The 22670-nt window shown below is 39.7% G+C and overlaps 1 protein-coding gene across 14 annotated transcripts; it reads left to right on the plus strand.

Annotated features, from left to right (window-relative positions):
* Positions 1–2136: 2136 nt before the first annotated feature.
* On the plus strand, positions 2137–20586 carry LOC100838116. 14 transcript variants are annotated; one of them, XM_024463472.1, is made up of 19 exons: positions 2137–3704; positions 3878–3997; positions 6244–6398; positions 6505–6759; positions 6875–7096; positions 7202–7325; positions 9569–9733; positions 9852–10444; positions 11597–11627; positions 11867–12184; positions 12316–12666; positions 13276–13491; positions 15007–15097; positions 15191–15273; positions 15447–15584; positions 16125–16247; positions 19294–19442; positions 19528–19669; positions 19873–20189. In XM_024463472.1, the coding sequence occupies exons 5-19, from the start codon at positions 7008–7010 to the stop codon at positions 19972–19974; spliced, it is 2715 nt and encodes a 904-aa protein (XP_024319240.1). In that variant the 5' UTR covers positions 2137–3704; positions 3878–3997; positions 6244–6398; positions 6505–6759; positions 6875–7007; the 3' UTR covers positions 19975–20189. The 14 variants fall into 14 exon arrangements, with proteins under 14 accessions (XP_024319240.1, XP_024319245.1, XP_024319239.1 ...); XM_024463471.1 differs by lacking the exon at positions 3878–3997 and adding an exon at positions 20319–20586 and having other exon boundaries at positions 2139–3704; positions 19873–19991; XM_024463475.1 differs by lacking the exon at positions 3878–3997 and adding an exon at positions 20319–20586 and having other exon boundaries at positions 2139–3704; positions 19897–19991.
* The last annotated feature ends 2084 nt before the right edge of the window (positions 20587–22670 follow it).

Below are 22670 nucleotides of genomic sequence, written 5' to 3' on the forward strand. Positions count from 1 at the left end.
CCAGTAGGGTGATATGGTACCTCCACTCCCCCTATGGCCCTTCTTCTTCCCGTGCAGCTGGATGGGCAACGAGACCACTCACCCGGTCTCAAAGCACTCAAACGATCTGCTGATGGATGGAAGTAGCAATATTCTTGCTGGCTAATTTCTGGGTTCCTCTTTTCTTTGTAGATTACATCCATTCCTATGTAATGTTCATCTGTTTAATTTTTGCCTCCTCCACTTTAGAACATTCAGGTGTTGGATCTACAGGCTTTAACATTGTTTTTTCAAACATTACCGAAGGGACATGGCCGCATGACAAGCTAGCGAATCCAAGCTGACTGATGGGCTACGGACCTACGGTATCCACTGGTATAGATTGTGTATGTCATATAGTTGAAACCAAATTAGGGACATCAATGTGTATTTTATTTTGTATCATATTACGACGAGGGGTTTTGATTGGAGTTACAATAGAACTTGCAGTTCAGGTCAACGATACATATATTTTCAGTGCTAAATCATGATCTTTTGAATTCAGCTCACTTGCTTCTGGCTACAAATTAACGGCTGGTTGATTGCTTGGCTACCTTATCTTTTGAGTTCTTTCAGTAGGCTCAAAGGTATACATGCAGGCTTAAAAGTAAGAAAATGGTTCTTTTAGCTACAAAATGTCACCTGGAAAGTTGGAAGGAATATAAACAAGTTCCGTGTCTGCATTTCAGTAAATTAGATTGATACGGAGGGGTCAGGCCTAATTTTTTTATTTAGCATTCTATACATGAGTCTGCCACGGTGCCACCCTTTTGGTTCCACTTTCATGTTCAGTTTTGGTGTTCTACGATTCTTGTTTGATAATCTATATTTTTGTAAGTGTGCATCTCAGACTGGTTGTGGTCATGTATGGACAGATTTGCTATTTGGACATATCTGCTTTGCTGGTTGTTCCTTTTTTTCTGAGGAGGGATTGTCATCCTCGGCCTCAAGCCTCATTGTTGAAAAGAAACGTTAATGGATCCAGATAAAGGGCTATATAAACCAACTAGAGATGGTCACACGGGAAATATTTATCCTATATGGGTGGCAGCCACGTTGCTGAAGCCAATGACCCGCTAGGGTGGCAGCTAGGGTGATTTCTCCCGGGTCGCCCCCTACTGAAAGGGACACGGGATCTCTTCTTTTCTGAACTTCACTTCATTTTACTCTCAGTAATTTTCATAGAATAATTAGTGCAAATGCATCATGAACATAGAATGAACTTAATTGCAACAAATTGTTTGCACGAATGGATTTGATCAGAAGATATTTGAGAGCACCGTCCACTTCCATGAGAAAACAAATCAAACATATGGTAGCGGTTTATTTCCATGGTGCTTATGTCACTTTCCAAATCCATGTATAAGGACATGTTATTTAATACAATATAATTTCCATTTCTAATGCATTTGTCATTACAATTTCTATATCCACTACATCATCGTATTACACCCGAACCTATTCTTTGCAAATACAAGGTCGGGCGTGGCAATGCGCGCCATTATGTTCTAGTGTCACTTAATATGGGACGGAGCGAGTATATTTTTGTGTTTTCAAAACCTCATGGACCAGAGAGATTTGTATTGTTTTTTTTTGTTCCACCAGACCACATGTCAGTTGCCCCAAGTCAATTGACCCACGTCATTGGATCCGTCTCTCCTAATAAGATATCCGGTTGGGTTGGTGCAGATGTGATGTCCAGTACTTTATGCCTACCAGATTCATCTTGATTCAAAACTGTCTTATTTGTCCTTTTGAATTTGGTTTTGTCTTAAGTTAAACTTCTAAAACCTGAATAAAGTTTTAGAAAAATATGTTAATATCAAATGACTAAACTGTAAAGATATATATCATGAGACTTTTAATAAGGCTAATTTAGAATTGTAAATGTGGATAGATTTTTCTGTAAATATGGTCAAATTTTAATTTTTGACTTAAACAAAGATAAGATCTTATAAAAAGAACGGAGGTACATATTTTCCGCAAATTCGCCATCAGTGGCATCGCAAATTCGCAATTGCATCTTCTATCCTTTCAAGCTTTGCATCCAGGCGTTTTATCTAACAGGGCCCCTCGAGTCCTTGACCAGTCAGTTTCCCCTTCCAAAAAGACCATAGTACCCCTTTCCTCTTCCCTTGAACTGCTGTGCTTTGCAGCCCCTCCCCCGCAAAACCTCTCGGTAGCTCCGGAGCGATCTCGCCCCATCGTGTCCACCAATCACATGGCGATTTTTGTTTTTCTTAATCTCCCTCGTGTGATTAGCAGTGGATGGGTGGCAGCCTTTTCCTATCTCCATCCCATCGTTCTCTCTCCCACGCTCCATCTCCTCCGATCCTCTATCTCTCCTATTCACCTGCCATCCCCACTAAATCTCTCTCTCTCTCTCTCTCTTTCTCTCTCTCTCTCACGAGAGGAAGGTCCAGGGGCGCCACAAGCTGCAAGGCGCAAGGCTGCTACTGCCACGGGCCGTGGTCTTCGCGTCCGCGCCGCCGCGCGCGGGCCGTGGGCTCGGCCTTCGCTGCCATTGCAGCTGGCCATGGATTCAACCGCTGCTGTCCTCTAGAATTCCTTCAACCGCGTGTGGCCTCCGCTCCCATCCTCATTCGGATCTGGTGTTGTTGTTTTGATTTTGTTATCTCATTGATTTGGTACCTATTGAGAGGTAAGGTATTGTATTGATTTCGTTATCCCCATCGCGATGTGGACAAAGGGAAGCTGTTCTTCTTTTGATTTTGGATCTTGTGTTTTTTCTGTGAATCGAAAATACAGACTATTTGAAATTTTGATGAATATGTACACGAGAAGGTACAGGTGATGTACCGTCATGAACCTTGGGTACATGACGAGATAGTAATTTTGATGAATGTGTATACGAGAAGGTACAGGTGATGTATCATGGGTACATGACGAGGTACTATTTTTTTATAAATTTTTGTGCAGTCATTTTGTCAAGACATGACGAGGTACCTAAAAATTATTAAGGTACATGTGATGCACCATCACGTACCATGGGTACATGGCGATGTAATAATTTTGATGAATGGTTACACGAGAAGGAATTAAGTTTTGACGAATGTTTCTAATTTTTTTTTCCTGGTACTTGGTGTATCTGTGATGTACCATGGGTACATGACGGTGTAATAATTTTCATGAATGTTTGCTTTTTTTCTTGATACATGACGTACAATTATGAGTTGATGTATGTACTGTTATTTGAGTACCATCACGCACAACTAAGTATTGAAGAGGTACTCGTTTTTGTTTTGGGTAGATGTTCATTTGTGATTTGAATACCATCATGTATTCTTGTTAGTACCGATAGGTACATACATAAGCAAGCACTTTCGAAATTTCAGCAAGGAAACAAGAGAGAAGAGAGAAGCAAATAAAAATTCAAAAAGTTGCCTTCCTATGGTAGATCGTGTGGCTCGGACGGTGGGTCGAGATCGCTCCCGAGCTACCGCCTCCGCGTTACCCTCCCCCTCTTCTTAACAAACAGATCTTCATCGAGCACAGTTCGGTTCAGATGATGCCTTCGTTGACCTTCGGCAGACAGGCCCGGAGCCTCTTCCATGAAAGCTGCTGCCGCCGCCCCGACCACCTCCCCCGTCTCGTCTTGGTTGCTCGCTCCGTCAGATCTTCCATCAACCGACCTTCCCGGCCGGCCTGTACTCTTCCTTCTCCAGGTTAAGCATATCAGTATGGAAATATGCATCCCTATAGCTTTGACTTTACTGTTCCCGTCTGCCAAAGCATTTGCCATGGTTGCGTGCATACTTAAGCTAGCTAGGTTCTGTTTAATTTCAGAGTGACTAATCTTGCTCCAGAGTTGTTGCATAAAAAACAAAATTTGTTCCAGAAAATATAACCACGTGGCCGGCGAATTCAAGCGTATTGTCGTACCAATAGAGTCAAGTTTCACGATGGAAAACAGAGTTTGGTCAACAGTCAAACGTATGTAGACAGTTGACACGCTTAGGTATGTAAAAATCTACTCCCCGTGTTCCTTTTTATGAGATGTTCTAGCTATGTTCTAAGTTTGACAAAGTCTATAGAAAAATCTACCAACATCTATAACTCTAGTTTAATTTTATTAAATTCATCGTGACATATGTCTTCATTGTATCTTTATTCGATGTTGTAGATATTACTATATTTTGCTATAAACTTGGTCAAATTTAAGAAGCATGACCTAGGACAAAACTATAATATCTTATAAAAGGAACAGACTGAGTAAGAACCAAGCACTTACTGTACCTTAGTTACCTTAATAAAGCAGACAAGATAAGCTAGATAGCTTTTCAAACTATGCAAAAGATCCTACTCCCTCCGTCCCAAAATAAGCGACGTGGAATTGTATAGATTCTTGTACAAATTCACGTCACTTATTTTGGGAAGGAGGGAGTATAAGTTTAGTATTCCTTAGATCCGCAACAGTTTAGTATTCCTTAGCTGGACACTACAGGGAGAGAAAACAAAATTTTAAGCAAAAGTTTTTTTTCTTCATCTCTTGTTATTAAGGCTATAAATTATTATGAACGGTTTTGTATTGATTGCACTTCAACTTTGCGGAAGAAACAAGGGTCTTTTCTCTAACAAAAGATCCTATAAGTATTTTCACTTTTGAACCTATACAAAAGTTTTGCATTCTCTGTTAATTTAAGATGAAGTTAGCTCCTCAGTTAATTAGCAAAACATCATACGAAAACCTTCAACTCAATGATTACGCCCACAACATAGCCAAACTAGACCTGAGGTACGGACCATCCTACATGGTCATGACGACACAAACTCATCAGGCGGTTGAGATGATTCGTTCGTCAAAACCACCCAAAAGTGTCATTACCGTCATTGACATTCCTGCCTTGTTTTTGTTTCTTTTTTACAATCTCATCTGTTTTTACTTCTTTTTTTCAAAAGTGAAATTGGTTTTTAAAACTAAGTGGCATTGTTTAAAAACCATGATTAAATTTGACCCACTTTGTCGGTTTGTCAACCTCTCCGAACACGATAAGGTGCAAAGCAACACAACCTTAAGTCAAAAGTCAATGCTATGGTGGTTGACACTACGATGTTCATCGTGCTTGGCGCCAATAGGAAATGATGAGATTTTGTTATAGTTTTCAAATAAGTTTATTTTTAAATTTCTTCAAAAAAATCTGGTTATGAAAAAAGTTACTCTACTCCTACCATTCCCCTTCCCTTCGTCTGCCTCTGTATCTGTAGCACGGCATGTTCCTCTTGCCAGGCGTGCGGTGAGGGGAAAGGGGAGCACTGGCAGTGTTGCTGACGGGTTCAGCCCGCCCTTTGCCTAAACACCACCGTTCAGCCTGCATCCGTGCCTTCTATTGAACCAGACATCAATTGGTTCTGTGCCCGGGCCGAATCCCTGGAGGCCAACCATGGCAGGCCGCGCCGACCCTCCCATTCCCAAGCAACCCTTCTCATTCTCACTGTCACTGGTTCATTACATTTCTGTTGCGTTATTTGCTTCCATTCTAACTATGCAATTATTTGCTGCAAATATCTTAGTATCTTACACACACATGGCTTGGGGTTACTGTGGCTAATTCAGATCTCCACCAGGCCTTTCCTTCTTCGTTTTCCTGGCAGAAACTCAACTTGCCGAGGCTACTGACCATACTGTTTTTTGTGCCTCTCATTATTTCCCCATTACTTCAAACACCCTGGGCATGAATAGAAAGCCATCAATAATGCCAATTTCGAGAGCCCTAACTGTCAAATTCCCTGTCATGCTGTGCATATGGTCCATGCAGTTCCATAGATTATTTTGAATAAATGGTCTTCACATAGACTTTGTCAAATCCAGTGCCATGCTATGGATAGAGGAGCTGAAGCATGAGTTTCAAGAGGGACTGATTTGGTAGATTCTTGGTTTCTTACTTAGACGTTGTACAGGTTAATCGGAGAAATCATATGTTGCATTGTAAACTTTATTTTGTTTCCTAGCAGCATATTCTTAACACAGTTCTATAAGAGGTTTGTTTATTGCTTTCATGTGATAGCTTTGGAAATTGAGTGAAATGCATTGGAGGTCCTAATACTATTCTGTGCATTCATCGTTGAGACAATTTGTTTTATGTGCAAATATCTAATTTTCATCAAGGAGTAATAACATATAGTACGGTTTCATGTCTACAGTCAGTACTGTATACGAGCACTTTATATTGCAGAAGCAAAATTACACTTGGTTATGTATTGCAGAAATGGATGACATAGAGAAAGAACTTGAAATCCTGGAGCGCATATTGATTGATGAACATGCGGAGCCAACAATGCTATCATATGCACTTCTAAAAAAAATTACAAATGATTTCTCTCAAGAGATTGGTAGTGGTGGGTTTGGAGTGGTTTATATGGTATGACTCTTTTTATTTGGAAATGGTGATTTAAAAAAATATCTATTCAACTGGAGCTAAATACTGATGTCAACGTTAATGTGGTGTTGTATTATGGTTTAAGCAGGGAGTTGTTCAAAAGGGAAGGTAGCTGTGAAGAAGCTCTACAAAAATGATGACTTTACTGAGAAGCAGTTTAACGATGAGCTTACATGCCTTATAAACGTGAAGGACAAAAACATCGTAAGATTTCTAGGGTATTGCTCAGATACACAAGGGCAGGTCTTACCGTTCAATGGACAATATGTTGTTGCAGAGCTGCGAAAAAGGCTGCTCTGCTTTGAATATGTACCTAATAAAAGCCTTCAAGATTATCTTAATGGTATGAAAGCTGCAAAAAACTTATTTGAGGGTTCCTCTTTCATGTGCAAAGCATCCAAATATTGAGTATCTGGAACCTTATTATTATTTGAGTGCTCTTATGCTTGCTTTTACAGATGAATCCCGTGACGTGAATGGGAAACACGCTATCAATTGATTGAGGGTATTTGCAATGGTTTGCGTTATCTTCACAAAGAACGGATTAATCATTTGGATCTCAAACCAGAAAATATTTTGCTTGATGCTGACATGGTACCAAAAATAACTGACTTCGGCTTGTCAAGACTCTTTGGAAGAGAACAATCCAGACTGATTACTAAAAATATTTTTGGGTCAATGTGAGCTAAACAACTTCAGGACTCCATTTCTTATTTTTAGATTAAACCAATTGATCAATTTCTTCATGCCATGATGCTTCAGCTATCATATATATTGCCACACAGGGGATACATGGCACCAGAGTACCAAGAGAAAGGAGAAATATCGTTCAAGTCAGACATATACAGTTTGGGCATTATAATCATGAAATTATTAAGAGGGAGTAAAGATTTGCCCGACATAAAAAATGTAAGGAGAATCTAGTTAATCATTTTCTGCTTTTATTGAATCATATTAGGTTTTGTTATTGAGTTACTCGGAACAAGTATTATTTCAGTAACCTTGGTACAATGGAAGAATATTAGAGTGGCTTTGCATGTTCGACTTTGTCAGCAAAATTTGAAAGAATTCATGAACATAGAGAATGCTGAACAATATGAACTTGCAAATAAGAAAAACATTACAATTTGTGTTATGCAGGACAAATATTTATCTCTTGTTCTTGTATAGATTGAAATAATCATATATTTGGATGGACTTCTGCATGTTTTCATTTCATAGCGTTCTCTACATCTATTATTTCTCAAATCACCATCTAAGGCTGATGTTCAGGTCAAAGTGTTTTACAAAGTTCAGGTTTAATATTAGATTATTTTATAGCTCAAGTTTTAAGTTGAACAAAGCACCATAGTTTAGAATTTATGACAAACTTTTCATACATAACAAATAAACGTCTTTGGGGTATGTCTTTCTTCTTTTCCATTCGTGTGTGTTAGTGCTGATCCTTAACCCAATAGCCTGACCCCAAGCATGACCTGACCTATGTGCCAATCATCCATACACCAATGTAGGGAGTATCTACACCCACAATTTGTTCCAGTACTTATTTTTGAAAGCATTTTTTGGTTGTACTTCTGTCTCATAACATTTCCAAGGGAATAGAGGTGCTAAATCATGTTAGAGTATGTATGCACGAGTACAAAAAAGTACTATACCATTTTTTCTATACAAATGTGCTCATATATTAATTTTGCAAGTTTTTCATGTATGCACTATCACAGAATACCAATAAAAATTCCTTTGTGAAAAATATATGATTGCAATAAATAGTGGTGTATATATATACTCACTGGTGAGAGTATTTATGTTGACATATAGAACATGTTAATGGCACCATATCTTGTAAATCCACGGGACGCGTGCATCCCTGCATCCCCTCGTCTTGAGTCGTCTGATTAAAATCATGTGTATTAGCTTAATCTGCTGGCAGTTTTGCACTAATACGCCCGCCTATAGCCTAATCTGCAATTCCTTTTGCACGGACCCCCTTGAATGTTCAGACTGCACGTACTAGACCTCCGTTTGTCTTCCTCGGCAGATATGCTGCAGAAATCCAATCACCATGACTCCCTGCTACTAATATTTGTCTCTCCAAGAGCTGCAATTGAATCCGCAGGTGGAATCTGAGCCTCTTTGCCTACTAGACGACATAATCCCCGTCTAGCGTCCCATCGCCTCCATCCTCCGACTCTCTTGATCTAATTCGAAGTACAGTATAAGATTTATATGTCGAGACGTCCCAACACAATTCAAGAATGTCAGACCATTTACGCCTGAGACAATTTGATGCGCCGCAAACACCGAGACAATTTACGCCTGTTATTGCTTCCTCTGGGATGAGTGTCACTGTCCAGTAAAGGGATCGTGGGGGATTCATCTAAGTAGCGTCGCGTTCCTGTCGAGGGCGGTCCTCCAGATTCTGGTTTCATCGCTGCAAAGCCTTTGTTGGTGAGAATTGACGTCTCCACCGATGAGTAATTCAGGGTGTTGTTGTATGGGTTGGGATTAGGTTTTGGCCGATGAGATTTGGCCCAGGGGATGAGAGACCATGGGCTCAGGATTCGAGGATTGGAAGGTTTGTGGGGACTTTCACAAAAAGAGACACGTTTGGTCCTGAGGCGGGCATGTAATTGCAAATGCTGGCTGCTTTGGATGTAAGAAGTAGGATCAGAATCGTTAGGCTGCTAAGCAAGGGATGCACGGATACAAAACATACCTCGGATTCACAGGATATGTTGCCCATGTTAATTAAGCCAAAATACATTCAGTGTTTGTGTATTTCCATATTTGCCCATTAAGAAAATCCAAAGTGTGGTTACTTCGATGCCTTATTTTATTTTGTATGGTTCAAAGTTAGTCATACTTTTTTTTTGCAAGTACTAATATTACAATTAGTGCCCGTCTATGAATCTTATACACATTATTAAAAAACTTACAAAACTTTCACAACTAGTTTCCCATTCTTGTTTCTGGATATCTCCACTGTAATTCATAGTCTTGAATGCTATGAAAGAGGCTAGGTAGTTGTAGCATATCATTCACTTTCTCTTAGAATTGGTGTTTCCTTTTGTGCGCATGGCGTGCACAATAAATATGTCAAACATATGAAGTAGCATTTATAGTTGGCTATTTGTGTTATATGGACCTTGCAGTGGCATAAGTCAATAAGCATAGACTGCTCAAAAGTACAGAGGTGCATTGAAGTAGCGCAACTCTGTGTGGATGATGATCAAAATAATAGACCTTCTATAGATTGCATCATTGATATGCTGAACGAGAAGGAAACTATGTTTCAAACGGTCTTTCCAGTAAACAAGGTAAGCTCAATCGAGTCATACATGATTTCGAGAGGGAATCTCCAATCACATCAGTCAAATTTCTTTTCTGTGTGGTCCACTGATAGTGTAACTTAATTTCTCATTGGTGCGCTCTGAGTCGATGGAGTTGATCCAGATGGACACCCGAGAGCTGCAATTTGCTTTTGAGGTAAATAAGCAGGTCTCATCCTCCCTGCAGCTAACTAACAAGACAGATGGATATGTTGCTTTTAACTTGAAAACAGCACATTCAGAGAAATACCGTACAGATCCAAACAGAGGCATTCTGCCTCCACAGTCTACATGCAAGGTTGTCATGACAATGCAACCACAGGAGAAGGCACCACTGCATATGCAGTGCAGTGACAAATTCCTCGTGCAGAGCACTAGAGTGAGCGAGGCTTGTACAACCGAGGATATCACCAGTGAAACATTCAACAAAGAGATGGGGAAAATTGTGGATGAGGTGAAGGTGTCTGTTGCTTATGTTGCCCCATCCCAACAGCTGTCCACAGTATGGGAGGGTGATAGCGACACAAAAGACGCCACATTATGCAATCGTAACGAAGATGAAGACAAAGAGGACTCCACATTATGTGAGCATGACGATGACAAAGAAGAGTCAGAAATCGTACAGACCCTTGACGCGACCAACTTTGATGCACTCATCGCCACTCATCCCTTCATCGTCATTGAGTTCTGTGTTCCATGGTGAGAAAACATGAAATTGTTGACCAGGTTACATGTATGTGTTTTTTTTTGGACATCATGGGTTTATTGTGTTATAAGCTTAAATTTATCCATCTTAGTATAAAAACAATCCCCACCCTTGTGTGCTTAAAATGGTTGGGAGAAAAGTTTCTCAAACTCCCAATGCCCAGCAAAACACTAAATGAACTAATTTATAGAGAGTATATTTTTAGTTGCTCAATTGGCAGCAAAGTCTAGAAATGGTCCCTAAACTCGAAATTGGTCCCTCAATTGGCAAAACTATATACTTTTGGTCCCTCTACCGGATTTGAACGGTTTTGACTTGTTTTGACTCCACGTGAGGGTGGTTTTCCTGTAGAATTTCCCAATTTGTATGCCACGATGGCATCAGATTCCCAATAGAAATTGTCACTGAACTTGAAAGCGCATACATTTGGTCCATCAACTGTGCATTGTGGTATCCTACGTGGAAAACTTAAAAAAAAACGCCCCACATGGAATCAAACCTGTTTGAATCTAGGAGAGGGACTAAAGGTATCTGGTTTTGCCAATTGAGGGACCAAATGTATACGATTTTGAGTCGAGGGACCATTTCTAAACTTTGCTGCCAATTGAGGGACCAAGAATATACTTTTCTCTAATTAATAATCTCGCACAAAATAAGCGAATTAATATACTAGTCATCAATTTATATATGTATTTGGCTATACAACATTTTATTGATAACAATTTTGGTATCTGATTCTGAAATTTATATCAGATTTCATAGATTTGTGATCTTAACTCCACAAATTCTGAAAGTTTTTAATTCTTGAAATGCTAAAATATTTGCTCTGCGGAGCTCTGTTTCAGTAAGTTTGTTCTGTAGATCATAATTATATACATGGACAGGGTGGTTTAGTGTTGTTGTGGCATTCTGTTTTTTTTTGGCGAGATCTATTGGTATTTGCAATTTCCAATACATGCAAATACTTCGGTAAAAAAAAAAGACATGCAAATACCAAGTTTGCTTTCTTTGTATATATGCATGGCATGTTTTCATAGCATCAGAGCTGATATATTAACAATATTTTAGTTTGATTTTATTCCTGGTAATTTATTTATTACTTGTCTTATTTAATCAGTCCGAAACATTGTTAACCAAATCTGCAGGTTCAAAGACTTCGAGATATCTGCCAGGGAGGTAAGACTTTAACTCTTTCTTATAATACCACGCAGTTTTTTATTGATTAAGTTCAAACTTTGGCTTTAAATTTTTTGTGTAATATTCTGGCAACAGTGCCTTCACATATGAATCTAGTAGTATTTTTTGCGTCACGTATATGCATATTATTAAAATACTTTTTTTATCAAAGCTTGCTTAGACAATCAAAATGCGCCTCATAATTTTTAAACAGAGTGAATAACATCATTCCTTAACAGCACACATTTCCCCTGTGTAATCTATCTCAGTATGAGAAGGCAGCCCAAGTGCTGAGCAAGAACAATCCGCCGATTGTTCTTGCTAAGCTTGATGCAAGTGATAAGAACAACAGGTCAATACTTACTAAACTTGGGGTCAAAGTCATCCCGACCGTTAAGATAGTGACAAATGAGGGGATGAATATGCAAACGTACGACGGCCCTAGAGATGCTGATGGCATTGTTGAATACTCGAAAAGGCAGATTCGTCCTGCTTCCATGGAGATAAAGTCGGCAAAAGATGTTGCAGAACTTTTCAATGACGATAAACTCCATATCGTAATACCTCTACCGTGCTTCAGTATCTTTCTTCTTTCAATATTTTTCGTGCTGAGTTGATTATCTTGAACTGCCTTTCTCACTTGAGCCTAACTAAAAAGAACTTGAACTAACAAATTGCAGTTGTTTAGGTTGGCATCTTCTTGGAGTTTACCGGCTCTGAGTTTGCGAACTTCATGGAGGTAGCTGAGAAGCTGCGTTGTGATTATGAGTTCCACCACACTTTGAATACCACCCACCTCCCAGGCGGTGGTACAGTAGCGAGTAGCCCGTTGGTTAGGATATTCAAGCCATTTGATGAGCTGGTTTCTGACAAGTTTTTGTTTTCGCCAACTGACAATAAGGTTGTGTACAGACCATCAAGAGGCACTACGGTTCCCCACCCCCCCAGCCTGCCTACTACACCGAAAGTGGTGGCTGACGAAAACCCTGATAACCTTCTTCCTACGCTGGAAGTCCTGCAGGGCTCATCAACTTCCAGTGTAAGATGCTTACAATATCAGAATCGTTCTTGCTTATTGTTTCTTTCATAGGTCCAGGATCACCCTCAGCCACCTCGCACTCCTATTTCTGACGATTCAATCATCCTCATTCCATAGCAGCTTTGAAGATCATTTTATATCGGCAGCAAAACTCAAGAGTTGCCACTTGTGTTTCTCAAGTTCCACAACCAAACTAACACATGTTCTTCTTTCACAGCATCTTGGTTTAATTTCAGTTCTTGTTCTTCCGTTCCCTGGGGCTATTTCTGATTTACATTGATTAATGTACAAGTACTCATTTTGTTTGGCTCAAACACTGGACCAAGCAGCCTAAATAAAACCTGTGGTCGTCTAGGTACAAGTTTGCCCAATGTTTTCACTATATTTTATTTAAATATACACAGTGTGACCCAAGCAACCATGAGCAGTTACAAAATTTAAACAACATCTAAATACAACTTTCGGGTTCCCTGGTTGGCAAAACTGTTTTGTTAGTGAAGACTGGAGCCATAGCTAGTATTTGTACTGAAGGAAGTCAGGAGTCATTAACATTATAGCTTTGTTAGAGACGAAAGACATTTCTGATGAAAAAAAAGGCTCTCTCTGCAGGCCTGGTTTGATGATCTCGACGCTAACTACTCAGGCAGCAGCTCGCCGCTCCAGGCTTGGTATGAAAATCAGGTTCACTGCCTCGACCCCGAGATGGACCCACCGCCACAAATGATCACCCCGGACCAGGTGAAGCGCTGCAAGAAGGCGCTCAAGGTGCTTGACAAAAAGCTCAGGCAGCGGGCCACAATCCTGCAGGAGTTTAGAAGTCTCCCGGTATATATAATTCTCTTCCATTATTTAGTGCTAGTCCGACGCTGCATGATGAGATCACTCAAGCGACTTACCTCCTAAGTGATTTTTTTCTTAGAAGTCTCCCGGTATAGGAGCCTCTTGACCTCTTCCTTCATCTTAGTGCTAGTCCGGCTAGACGGTGAGATCACCATTGTGCAGTTTCTTTCATCTTAGGTGTCCATGTTTCCGTTCGAGGTTTTTTAAGGTGCTCTGACTCACCTCCTAAGTGGCACAACTGAATGTTTTTTTTTATGTCTCTGCCATCTATTGATCAAGGAAAGATTTGGTCATGAAAATATTTGACGTATAGAGGAGAGTAAACTACTCCCTGTATTTTACTCACTACATAAATATGCAACGCATATTTCTTTTATATGATAATAAAATTGATAGTCCAAATTGACAAATTATTAATCAAGATCTACAGAAAAACAATGCAAAAACGTGCTTGTGATGCAAACAAAAAGGAAGTATGCGGCACTTTAATTAGCACTATCACATCTTTCCTTGTTTGACACCATGATTTAGTGACATCATTATTTAATTGCTTACTGTTCAAAGGGCATAGTCCAATTAACCTTACAGAGTTATTGACATCCTCTTCCCCTGGAATAGTACATACTAGACATTGGAATACACTAAAAGTGAACAACTCATATTAATTTGGGAGTGTCTTAATTTCTCTACTTTTTTTTTTCTGTTTCAGTAAGTTGTAACCAAATGACTGTATTTCCAAGTCGAAGAATATCAATTTCATGTTGACATGGAACTGAAACGTAATTGTTTCCCATCTTTTTTTATGAGACAAATTGATGTTAACACCAATTAAATGGAAATGTGTTCTCGAATATATCATGGCCATATCAAATGTTGCATAACAACCGGTAATCTTTATTATTTTCCGGGAAAACACAAAAGCTTTTTGTTTTGATGCATTGATGGGAAGAAGGTTAAGTACAAGGCCACGGAAGATCCACACCCCAGAGTTACAACTCAACATCCGAGATGCCGGGACCTGCCGGGAAGACCGCTGCCAAACTCTTTGCTCTCACAGTCCCGCCAAATACCATTGACGAGCCTCGGCCCGAATAGGTGTTGAGCAGCGAAGAGATGCAGGGTTGTGCATTGTCGACGTCAGCATTGTGATGCTTCCATATCCACCAAACTGTGAGCATGATCAGCGAGGAAGTCCCTTAGCGAGAGGAACTGGGGTGGAGTCGTAAGCTTGCTGCCACCAGTCCAGGAAGTCATCTCCGGCAGCCGGCGGCCGAACCGGGGATCCGATCCAGGAGAGAACCTCCTACCACAGAGTATAATAATATTCAGCAGGAGGCGTCATGTGTCCCTTTAATCTGATCCGTTTATTTAAAATCTAATGGCTACGATTAGAAATTTTCAAGTTTTTACTGACTAGAGGTCTTCACATGATACGTTCCCAATTAAGAAATGTTTTTACCAAGCAGATCTGCAAATACTGATTCAATGTAATTTTTTCAGGCCATAAGAACGGCTCTGTTGACTCAGAAGTTTTCTGTTGCCCGAAGTCCTGCTAATAGGGAAAAGAACTGCTATACTGATGTCTTGCCATGTGAGCATCATTAACTTGTATAGGCTGTCGTGTGTAGCCTGCAAGACCACCATGTGGAATCATTCGTTTGATTTACTCTGACTTCTTCTTTAGTTGATGAAACCAGGATAAGGTTACAGTCCTCAACAGGCAATCATACTGCAAAGAACGATTACATAAATGCAAGTCCTACAAAGGTAAAAATGGAATATTCTCTGGTATACTTTTTCTACTCCCTCTGTCCAACAAAGGATGTCTCAATTTTGACTAAATTCGAATGCATCTAGAAATTTAAAACATCTTTTGTTGGAGGGAGGGAGTATTACCGTTTTGTTTATAATCCTAACTGGCATGTTGCATATAAAATTAGCAGCTTGATAACAGAAATCAAACAAAGTTCATTTCCACTCAAGGTCCGCTAGTCAATACATTCGAAGACTTCTGGCAGATGGTCTTTGAGAACTGCTGTCCGGTAATTGTTATGATCACCAAATTTGACAATGTTAAGGTATGAATGATGAACACTTGTGGCGTGTGAGTTTCATTCAGTTGACATAGTGTTGACTGTCTCTTGTCTTCCATAATTTTCCACAACCTTACACCATATGTTCGACTACTTTGTTGTGCTATTTTATTATCAGTTAGTTTTTCCATTTATTAATTCCTTTCTCAATGCCTCTATGGACAAAGCTACTTTTCTTAGTATGTGTGAAGGAAACTTAATGCTCAACAGTTGTTGCATCGCTCTATGGATGTGGTTGCACATACACTTCTCAGATTGTCATATGTGATTCAGTTGTCCGGAACATGAAAACGAAATGGGCATGAAAGCATAATAAAAATATCTAAGGAGACAGCACATATACACTTCTTAGGCTGCCTAGGGAATTTTGGAACTCAAATGGATAAAAAAACACCGTACCTCTATTTTTTAGCATGTAACATATACTCCTACTTCTTCTATGTAATCTTATAGTTAGACATAGTTACAGATATTTCCTTGTATCCAATCCTATTCAACAAGACCTGTGATGTCATATAATGACAGTGTGATGAATATCTTCCATTGAGCGAGGGGGAAGGAGATTATGGAAGATTTTGCATCAAGATCATGAAGATCAGAATGGATGGTCAGTTAGTGTTGCGAAGTCTGAAGGTGCAATGTAACGAGGTAAAGATGTACTATAAAGCTATCACATACGTGTTGCTTTTATTTTATGATTTTCTTGAAGAAATAGTGGCAGCACCGCTAATTTTCATTACGGATGAACAAAAGTATTACGAGTACCCGTGGGGCCAAGTGAAAGGAAAAGTAAAGAGGAAATGTGCAGGGCCGTACCTGAGGATTTGGGTCCCCGTGCAAAATCTAAAGTTAGACCTTGGATTTTAAAAAGTGATTATGAATAAACACATTATATATGCATTTTCCTATATATCAGCAGTGCTATTCTGCACCAGCGTGCTTATTATGCACTCTGATGGGGAAATTCTGCATTTGACAGTAAATCTTCCATGGGTTTTACTGCTGAAATTCTGCAGTGACTTGAAATTTCTACATTTTGTGATGATTTTACAATATTTTACACACACATTTACTATGTCACACAATTTTGTACTTCCTCCGTCCGACAAAAGATGCCTCAACTTTGACTAAATTTGAATACATCTATACACTAAGTTATGTTTAGATACATCTAAATTTTAACAAACTTGAAACATTTTTGTTGGACGGAGGGAGTAGCTTTTTTTTTTTCATCCCGAAAGCTAATTCATTCCGAGTTTAGCTATATTGTATAGTTTACTCAGATTGTTATGGACCTTGGTCCACGACAGGATAAATTAGGTAGGAGAATGGTCCGTAGAAGGGGCCCTCGCCCTCAACAACAGGCGGCAGGGCTCGTTCCTGACGTGGGAGAGAGGCTCTGAGGCTTGTTGGGATTTTTTTTATTATTGATTCATTGCATAAAACTGTTACAAGCTAGTCCTTTATCCCGATTCGAACTCAAGATTGAACCATATCTCTACCTCCCCCAGATCCTTTATCCCGATTCGAACTCAAAACAGTCAACAGTTGCGCAGGCAAATAGATCTGGGGAACGAACGGCGACTTCCCTAGGAGCCTGGGAACGACGGGGCTTGGGAAGAGCGGCGGAGGCGACGTGCTCCTGGGCTCCTGGCGGCCGGCGACGAGCGCCTGGAAGTCAGCTCCAGCGGCGGATCCAGCAGATCCGGGGGAGATGGGTAGGGCGGCAGCGAACTGCTAGAACAGACGAGGGCGCGAGATCCAGCATGGGGGATGGAGAGGGCGGCGGTTGCGGGCGAGATGGGGAAGCCGCCGGCGGTGCCCGATGGGGTAGGCGGCGGCGAATCCATGGGAAAGGATGTGGGCGACGAGGAGGACGAGCGCTCGGGGGTCCGGGGTCGGGTTTTTTTTCCGGTGGAACTGGGCGGTGGCATTTCCACCGTAATAACAGTTCGCCGTGGGTAAGTAGGAATTAGGTTACGAGAGAAGCTGGAAGCTGGTGCGGACCAGTTTCTTCCCGTTTTCCTTCTTTCGGGTTTCTGCTTGGGACCTAAAAGCTGGCCTAAAATGCCAAAAGCATGAGATCTAATTGGACTCTCTGTAATTTAACTTGAGTTTTTTAGTGGACATAAAATATCCAATAAGGATATATATATTATTTAATCTATGCCTTTTCTAATATAATCTACCCAAGCCTTACGCATATGCCTAACTCACACACTGTTGCCACTCTAACCACTGGACCATGCAAGTGTTTGTGAAGAAGTACGTGAAGTAGTACATATTTTATACGTTACGGTTTGACGTGCAGTAAATAGTCGTTCCAGAAATAGTAATACCACGTACAGAAGTTAGTGATTTCGCACTGATTTTACTTGGCTGAAGTTAAAACTACTCGAGTCATGAAACAATCACAAAAACATGTTCAAATAAGTGGTAGTGAAAACACAACTGCATGGTAGTAAATTTCTAGAACTATTTACGAAAACAATTGTAAAACCTCCTCGTAAATGTATGACTTATGTACACAGTTTTACTACCGGGGTGTAGAATAGTGTATTCTACACTCTGCCATAGTGCCATAGAACTGCATAAGTATATACCATAACACTACCTAATATCATGTGTTTTTATGGATAATCTTTATACACGATCATGTTAAGCCGTTGTTGTCAGCTCAGTGTGTCGACTTGCTCATCCAAGTTCTACTAAGCTGGTATTGCACCTCCTGTTCATGCTTGGCCTACACATTGCGTTCTCATCTCCAACGCCACGCCTGGTCATGCTTCTTGTGACTTGTGTCATGCATACTACCTCTTTTTTGTTAGAGATTTTTTAGATCAGAAGTGGTCAAGTTAGTCTTTTTTGCTCAATACTTTTCAGCAAGGGTGGATGGAGGTGATAGACATGTGGATAATCCACCACCAATTCCACCCGCTCTAAAGAACTAAATGGTATAAAAAAAATCTTTGGAGACTTGGTTACTGCTCTTTCTTTTATTTGAAACATGTCATAACATTCTTTGCAAATGCTGTCAGCCAATCCACCATGTCTTCCAATGTCATAGTAGAATGCAGTAGTACATCCATTTTTAGTTTAGAAGTTCTCTCCGCCAATGCAACGGTCATCTGTAGTTTGTACTTACAACTCACTACCACCAACATTAAAATTTTCAGCCCTCTTCACTATTTCAAAGTTTTCAAAAATCATGAACAGTTCAAGCTTCTCACATGTTACTGCTCCCCAGAGATGGCCCAGGCGTTTGACTATTTCAAACCTCTAAAAAATCATGAAACAAGTTGTGGAGCATCATGACAACAATACAAGACGATCCACGGGAGGATTTTGAAAAATATGACTGTACATGGTCTCAGTCAAAAAGAAATGTTGTATTCAAATTAGTAATTTACTCCTGTGGATCTTGCATTATTGTCATGATGTTCCACAATTTGGTTTGTGATTTTGAGAACTTTGAAATGGATATAACCTGAACTATTTTTCCACAGTTATGCAAAATATAAAACCATACTATATAGTACACTTAAATACCTAATTTACCAAGAAATATCATTCCTTAAAAGCACCCCTTGGCGTAGTTGTATAAGAGAGTATACATGTATACTAACCTTAGAATTACTGCACTGAAGAAATTTATGGTTGAAGTGTCTCTATCTGATAATTCTCCATTTTACAGTCGGATAGATTCACTACTGTTCTTCACATACAGTATTCTGAATGGCCTGACCATGGGGTGCCAAATGACAGTAGTGTTGTACGAAAAATTATGAAAAGATTGCATCACATCAAATCTCGAAGGGGATTTCCAATAGTTGTACATGGCAGGTTGGTTTCAACTTAAGAGCATGCTTTCTTCTGCACCCTTTCCCACACTCAAATGCTATTTGCATTCTCTCTCTGGATTTTGCAGTGCAGGCCTCGGGAGAACTGGTGCTTATATAACCATCCATAATACAATAGAGAGGATTTTACTTGGTGAACAGGATGCTCTGGATGTTGTTGAAACTGTCAGAAAGTTTAGGTCACAGCGAGCTGGTGTCGTCCAAACAGAGGTACGGTCTCTAATTCTGTTGCCATATCGAGCGGGCGAGTGTGTATATCCCTTCTCATGCGTTTAGTAGGTTAAACACACACTTCACCTTTAAGGCTGGCAATGTGGTAGCATTTATTGTACAATTACTGTTTACAAAGAGTAATGCAGAATAGATAGGGTTACTTGCACTCTTCCCTGATGGCGTCTTCTTCTGCTTTGGAGGAACAACTCATGTTCTGTTATAAGGCTATTGTGGATGAGCTGAAAGAACTTGTACAAAATTCTCCGGTACCAAGTTCGTCGTTCAGCTGGAAGCTTTTCTAACTTTCCATGACCAGAAGGTAGTTATTTCAGATGTTTAACCATTCCCCGATCTTTCCTTGCCATGTATTCATCTGTACTATTCTTCATCCTGAACTGTACTACAGAGTTGGAATATCTAGCAGTAAGGCACTACGTGCCTTGTTTATTTATTTTGACTAGATGAATGAAGTGAACTCAAATGTGCTGAGAATTAAATTTTTGATATTGCTGGTGAACTGAGCCTAGTTTAGGTGGTGTGGTTTCTTGTGGTGAAACCAATCCACCCAGGTTCAAGTCCTAGACTTGGCATGGGTGCTCACATTATCTGGATTTAATCCATGATTTCACCAGCGTTTTGATTTCAGTGGTAGGTGACGTACTCGTCAACAACGAAGCGTCTGTGGTGACTTTGTCGATCTCTCAAGACCCGCCGAGTAGGGTGTGCGTGTGTGCATTCATAGGGGTGAGTGTTCACGCGTGTTTGTGAGTGTCTGCATTTGTCCTGTGTTTCTAAAAAAAATGATTTGACGCTTAATGTGCAAAAGGGAAAAAAATATTGTAATGGCATTTCACTTTGGCTCATGTTATGAGTTGTCATACTGTCCGGGCAACACAGGTTTCTAAAATGCCAAAAGAATTTTTAAAAACATGCATGTGTCATATATATGATTGTGAATTTGTTTGTCCAAGTGCATTATGCTTTCTACACAAGTGAACAAAGCTTCTTTCGAATCGAAGCAAATTTTGGTTGTATGGGAAGCAAATAGGAGTGGCACTGAAAACAAAATTTGCTTCATAAGACATTCTAGAGGCAACTTTTGCAGGGAGCAACACATGAAGATGGTGTTGTGAAGAACAAAGGTAAATCGAAACTAGTCTAGCATGTACCAGTTTTAAACTTAGCTGGTCACCTAAGCCCAAACGTCATTGTGCAAGTTGAAGACTTTGTTAGTGCTGACCGAAGCCAAAAAAATAAGGTTATCTAATTAGACCCATTGTCAATTAATGTAATGATTGATAAGAGGTTATTTTTAAAATACTCACCTAGTTCACAAAGAAGATGAAATTTTGACATGAACTTAGTAAAACATTGAAATTTTTTGCTACAAGCATTTGTTAAATTATTCTGATTGAACACTTGAGACCAATATGTGTTGTGTTGCCTAGAAACATGTATTTGCAATATCGAAGTGTTATTAGGCTTCATAATTTTCTTTTGACTAACCTCATGTTTATAAATATTATAATACAAGTCTGTGGTCAATTAAAGTTGCATTTTTTCGAACACCGTGTCAGTGTTCAAACTCTCGACTTTGCTGTGAACGAAGGGAGTACTAGTTGACAAGAAACAAAACTAGATTACTTGTTTAAAAAATATTTGACGCTTAATGTGCAAGAGAGCATTTTATTGTAATATTTGACTTTGGCCCATGTTCATTCAATCCAGGGAACACAGATTTTAGAATCAGTCATTTAAATCCTTCTGGATGGACATGGATGTGTCTCGACAATTAACAATAGCTCGAGACTATTGACTGTCGAAGGACATGGGAATAATTCCATTTGGATCCCCACATAGTTTATTTCCCTGACACGATTGATGATATCTAATTAAGCTGCACAGATGATAGAACAGCTAGAATTGCATGGTGTGCATGCTGCTGCAAAAACAAGCATGAATCCATGAAGTCATAGGGTTCCAAGCTTTGGAATAAAGGAATAAACCTTTGAGATCAGCTTATTCTTCTCTGTTTAATTTGATACTAATTCACAGGGTTTCGCGAATTCAACCAAGTTGCGGAACTAATAATAACATCACGATTTGGTGTGTTCAAATGGTGTGATAGCTGATAACTAAGAAACATGTCAGGTTCAGTCAACTATTTTCATATGGAAACAGGGGATGAGTCACAGTGTTGACATATGTACATGCATCTTAGTTGACGGAAATAATTTTATTTCAGTGTATGAATTAATTTGTACGTCATGTATTTTAGAACAAAGATAGTAGTACCTTTTAGACCAAATGAACGGTTAATCCATTTGATGGGTGGTTTATATCACAAAACCATTTGTCATGACAAAATATAATCGTACTTTCCTCTCAAACAATTTAAATAGTTTATAATTCAAAGATATACTTGTGCCATATGAGAACCGAACCTAGTTCCTTCCTGCAAAGTAAGGCAGATAAGATTGGTCTCCCCTCCTTAATCCCCCTCCATGCCAATCACCGATCGCACTCTCCCCTTTAATGTCTGCATCCATAGATAATTAAAACATCCTCAACTATCACAAACCTATTTTTCATGACAAATCTAATGGTACCTTGTTATCTAACAATGTAAATAGTTTATTGGAGTATTAGTTTTTGAAAGATATACCCACTCCATATCACAATCTAGTTCCTTCCCGCAAAGTATTTTAGAACAAAGATAGTAGTATTTGTGTAGTCCAAATAAACGCTCAATCCATCTTATGGGTTGTTTGTATCACAAAAACCATTTTCATGACAATCTATGGTACTTTCTTGTATAACAATCTAGATAGTTTATTGTTGATTGACAGTTAGATGTATACTCGTTCCATACCACAATCTTGTTCCTTACCGCAAGGCTCGGCAGGTTGTCTCTCCTCCTAATTCCTCCCCTCCCCCCGCCCCCCTCCCCGTAAAAGCTTATCGCTCTCCCTCCTTATCGCGTCCTCACTCCTTGTAA

This window comes from Brachypodium distachyon, chromosome 4, assembly GCF_000005505.3.
Source record: "Brachypodium distachyon strain Bd21 chromosome 4, Brachypodium_distachyon_v3.0, whole genome shotgun sequence".
In the NCBI taxonomy this organism is placed as follows: domain Eukaryota; kingdom Viridiplantae; phylum Streptophyta; class Magnoliopsida; order Poales; family Poaceae; genus Brachypodium; species Brachypodium distachyon.

What these genes read in the sequence shown, in the direction of transcription:
- LOC100838116 (XM_024463472.1), top strand. Translation starts at nt 7,008, where the DNA reads ATGGTACCAAAAATAACTGACTTCGGCTTGTCAAGACTCTTTGGAAGA. An exon ending in ATGACGATAAACTCCATATC is followed by an intron (nt 12,185 to 12,315) that starts GTAATACCTCTA and finishes GCAGTTGTTTAG; the next exon opens with GTTGGCATCTTCTTGGAGTT. An exon ending in CTGGTGTCGTCCAAACAGAG is followed by an intron (nt 19,670 to 19,872) that starts GTACGGTCTCTA and finishes TCTGCTTTGGAG; the next exon opens with GAACAACTCATGTTCTGTTA.